We start from the raw sequence: 3,313 nt of genomic DNA on the forward strand, positions 1-3,313 counted from the left end.
GAAATGACAAGTCTGGTGCAATGAGTCTGAAAAGCCACTCGGCGCAGAAGGAATAGCCTGAAAGCAAGCCTGGTGCGAGGAGTGGGAGCGAGACGGGAACAGGGCGGCGAAACCGGCACTCTGAGAGCCGAGCAGAGGGAGGGGATGATTACTGCCTTGCTCACCGCTTCTTCTCCACAGCGAGAAAGCCCCGGTCACAAGCACACACTGTAGCATTAGAGGATGCAATATGTTTTGCCACAGGACATCCATTTAAAAATATGTTTGAGCATCCCACTTCCAAACGGAGTTTTCAGCTCAGCCTTTTCCACCAACTGCCGACAATATATTTTCCTGTAAATCACTTGGTTTTCAGGGTGGATGGTGGTGTCTAACAACTGTAGTAAAAAGAGATGGCAGGGATGGGTCTGCTCCTTTGGGGGAGCTGGGTGTGTGGTGCAGATGCACCGCACACGTGTAATTTTAGGGGATGTGCTGGGAATAATTAAAGCTCTGTACCTTTTCCTCTCTGGTATGTAAGCATGGGTGATATAAGAGATGCATTACAGGAGGGATGGACACCTGCGAGGGTTTGCATCTCCTCTGTTTGCTCTCACACCTTTGCACAACGGCATTTTCTTCGCTTGTGCTGGCTGCCTGCAGGCAAGGGGCTCTGCTGCCTGCACTGCCAGCACGAATTCTCACCCCGAAAGTTTCCCCTGGCTGTTGCGGACTGGGAGCACAGCCCTGCCTGTTGCAGGTAGGGTGAGGAGGCAGGGAGTAATCCATACATCACGTTTCATCTACCGTGGGTGATGAGCCCACTCGTCACAGCCACGTGGGTAATTCATGAGCAGAGAGGAGGGCTGAGTTAATTGGGGGTGTTCTTCACCCGGAATAGTCCCCACGGTGGTTGGTGATGGGTGGGCGGGGAGGTGCCCCAGTCCCCGCTGATGCCGCTCTCCCCTCTCTCTGCACAGGGGGGTTTGCAGAGCTGCTGCTGGTGCTGCTGGGGCTGAAGGTGCCCGGCGCCCTGGGCTGCCCCACCGACTGCGTGTGCTACCCATCCCCGATGACCGTCAGCTGCCAGGCTCACAACTTTGTCACCATCCCTGAGGGCATCCCTGAGGACAGCGAGAGGATCTTCCTCCAGAACAACCAGATCACCTTGCTGCTGCGGGGCCACTTCAGCCCCTCCATGGTCACCCTCTGGATCTACTCCAACAATATCACCTTCATCGACCCCAACACCTTCGATGGGTTCGTCAACCTGGAAGAGCTGGACCTGGGGGACAATCGCTACTTAAGGGCTTTAGCTGCAGACACTTTCCAAGGGCTGGTGAAACTCCACGCCTTGTATTTGTACAAGTGCGGGCTGAGCTCCCTCCCCAGCGGGATATTCGGTGGCCTCCACAACCTGCAATACCTTTACCTGCAAGACAACCACATTGAGTTCCTTCAGGATGATATTTTTGTTGACTTGGTTAACCTCAGCCATCTTTTTCTCCATGGAAACAAGCTCTGGAGCCTCCATCAGAACACGTTCAGGGGACTAATAAACCTGGATCGGCTGCTCATCCATCAAAATCAGCTGCAGTGGATTCACAGGCGGGCTTTTCATGACCTCCGAAGATTGACCACCCTTTTCCTGTTCAATAACAGCCTCTCGGAGCTGCAGGGGGACTGCCTGGCCCACCTGGGAGCCCTGGAGTTTCTCAGGCTGAATGGGAACCCATGGAGCTGCGACTGCAAAGCCCGTTCACTCTGGGAATGGCTGCACAGGTTCAGAGGCTCCAGCTCCAGCGTCATCTGCGAGTCCCCCGAGCAGATGCATGGCAAGGACCTCAAGGTGCTAAGAGCAGAAGACTTTAGGAACTGTTCAGGGTCCGAGTCGCTCCATCAGATTAAAACACATACTTTCTCCACAGCAGACAGAGGAGCCTCCAAAACCCACCACCCTCACCACTCCTCCAAGGAGAAGGGGAAGGAGAGAGGGGCCGAGAACGGTTTGCACAGCAGCCAGCCCGCCGCTCCCCCCGGCTCCCGGCCGGGCTACCGCAAACCCGGCAAGAACTGCACCAGCCACAAAAGCCGTAACCGAACCTCTAAACCGGTATCCTTGGGGCCACGGAAAAACGGGCAGGAGGTTCCAGACTATGTGCCTGATTATCAGCACAAATTCAGTTTTGGGGTGATGCCGACGCTGCCCCCCAAACGCAAGGGTAAGTGCACCCGGCGGACACCCCTCCGCCCGCCCAGCGGGGTCCAGCAGGCAGCCGGCTGCTCGGGGCTCCGGGCATCGCTCCTGGTTTTTATGATGGTGTTAGCGGCTGTCATCCGCTGAGCCCCCCGGCTGCGGGAGGAACGAAATCTGTACTGCCACCAATCTACAAAGGACCAGAGTTTCTTTTCTTCTTCTTTTTTTGTACGTGGCTAGCGTTGGCCTGGCAAAGGGAAGAACATTGTCTCGGCTTCTGACGGTCTCTCCGTGCCCGGCCGGGCTGCCAACGCGGACTGTGCCGAACGCAGCGGGAGCGGATTAAAAGGCATTATCACACCTTGTCACAAACAGCCTAACCGAGCACCTACAACAACAACAACAAAGCCAACCTTACAAAAAGCAGATAACGGGGACGGTAGCCAATTCGTCGGTGACAACAGCTGGACAAATGGACTGTATCCATGCTCTTGTGAAATCCTGTTCATCCGAGAGCGCTCTGAACGACCCCTCCAATTACCGAAAGGAACATAATTGCTGTAAAAACCATCACCGATTAAGCCTACACTGTTTCTCTGAAAGTGAGTGCAAGGACACTGATACCGATGTAGTAAGGACATTGGTTCTCCCACGTTTTAGCCCTTTTGGCTCCAAACCCAGAGGCCAAAGTTGGCTGGGAATCTCGTAGAAGACAATCTCAAACCCCTGAATATCTCAGGCATTACAGCAGAACAGGGCTTGCCTGCTGGGCTTGGAGTAGCCAACAACCAAAGGAAAGACTGATTAGAGGTGGAATTAAACAACAAAACCGACAAACCCAACACTTAAAGAGATGAGTACCCACAGGAGGTGCGTTTTTTTGTAACCATGTTCACACATCTGAAAAAAAAACAACAACCAAACCCAACAAATGCACAGGCTCCCCCCCTTCCCCTCAATTATCCATATGTATGTCTTATAATGTTTATAAACTATACGGAAACTATATCTTCAGAACTAAGGATTGTATTGTCGAATTTATAGCAGACCAGTATATGATTTTTTTTTTTCTTGAGAAAACAAACCGGCAGCAGTGCCTACAGATGCTGAAAGCCATCGGGCGGGCTCAGTACGTGC

At 53.2% G+C, this 3,313-nt stretch overlaps 1 protein-coding gene across 1 annotated transcript; it reads left to right on the forward strand.

Moving 5' to 3' along the window:
- The first annotated feature begins 441 nt into the window (after positions 1 to 441).
- RTN4RL1 (reticulon 4 receptor like 1) lies at positions 442 to 2,997 on the forward strand. Its single transcript, XM_056357740.1, has 2 exons — positions 442 to 511; positions 960 to 2,997. The coding sequence occupies exons 1-2, from the start codon at positions 442 to 444 to the stop codon at positions 2,321 to 2,323; spliced, it is 1,434 nt and encodes a 477-aa protein (XP_056213715.1). The 3' UTR covers positions 2,324 to 2,997.
- The last annotated feature ends 316 nt before the right edge of the window (positions 2,998 to 3,313 follow it).

Source organism: Falco biarmicus, chromosome 1 (genome assembly GCF_023638135.1).
Source record: "Falco biarmicus isolate bFalBia1 chromosome 1, bFalBia1.pri, whole genome shotgun sequence".
NCBI classification, from domain to species: domain Eukaryota; kingdom Metazoa; phylum Chordata; class Aves; order Falconiformes; family Falconidae; genus Falco; species Falco biarmicus.

What these genes read in the sequence shown, in the direction of transcription:
- RTN4RL1 (XM_056357740.1), top strand. Translation starts at nt 442, where the DNA reads ATGCACCGCACACGTGTAATTTTAGGGGATGTGCTGGGAATAATTAAA. An exon ending in TCTGTACCTTTTCCTCTCTG is followed by an intron (nt 512 to 959) that starts GTATGTAAGCAT and finishes CTCTCTGCACAG; the next exon opens with GGGGGTTTGCAGAGCTGCTG.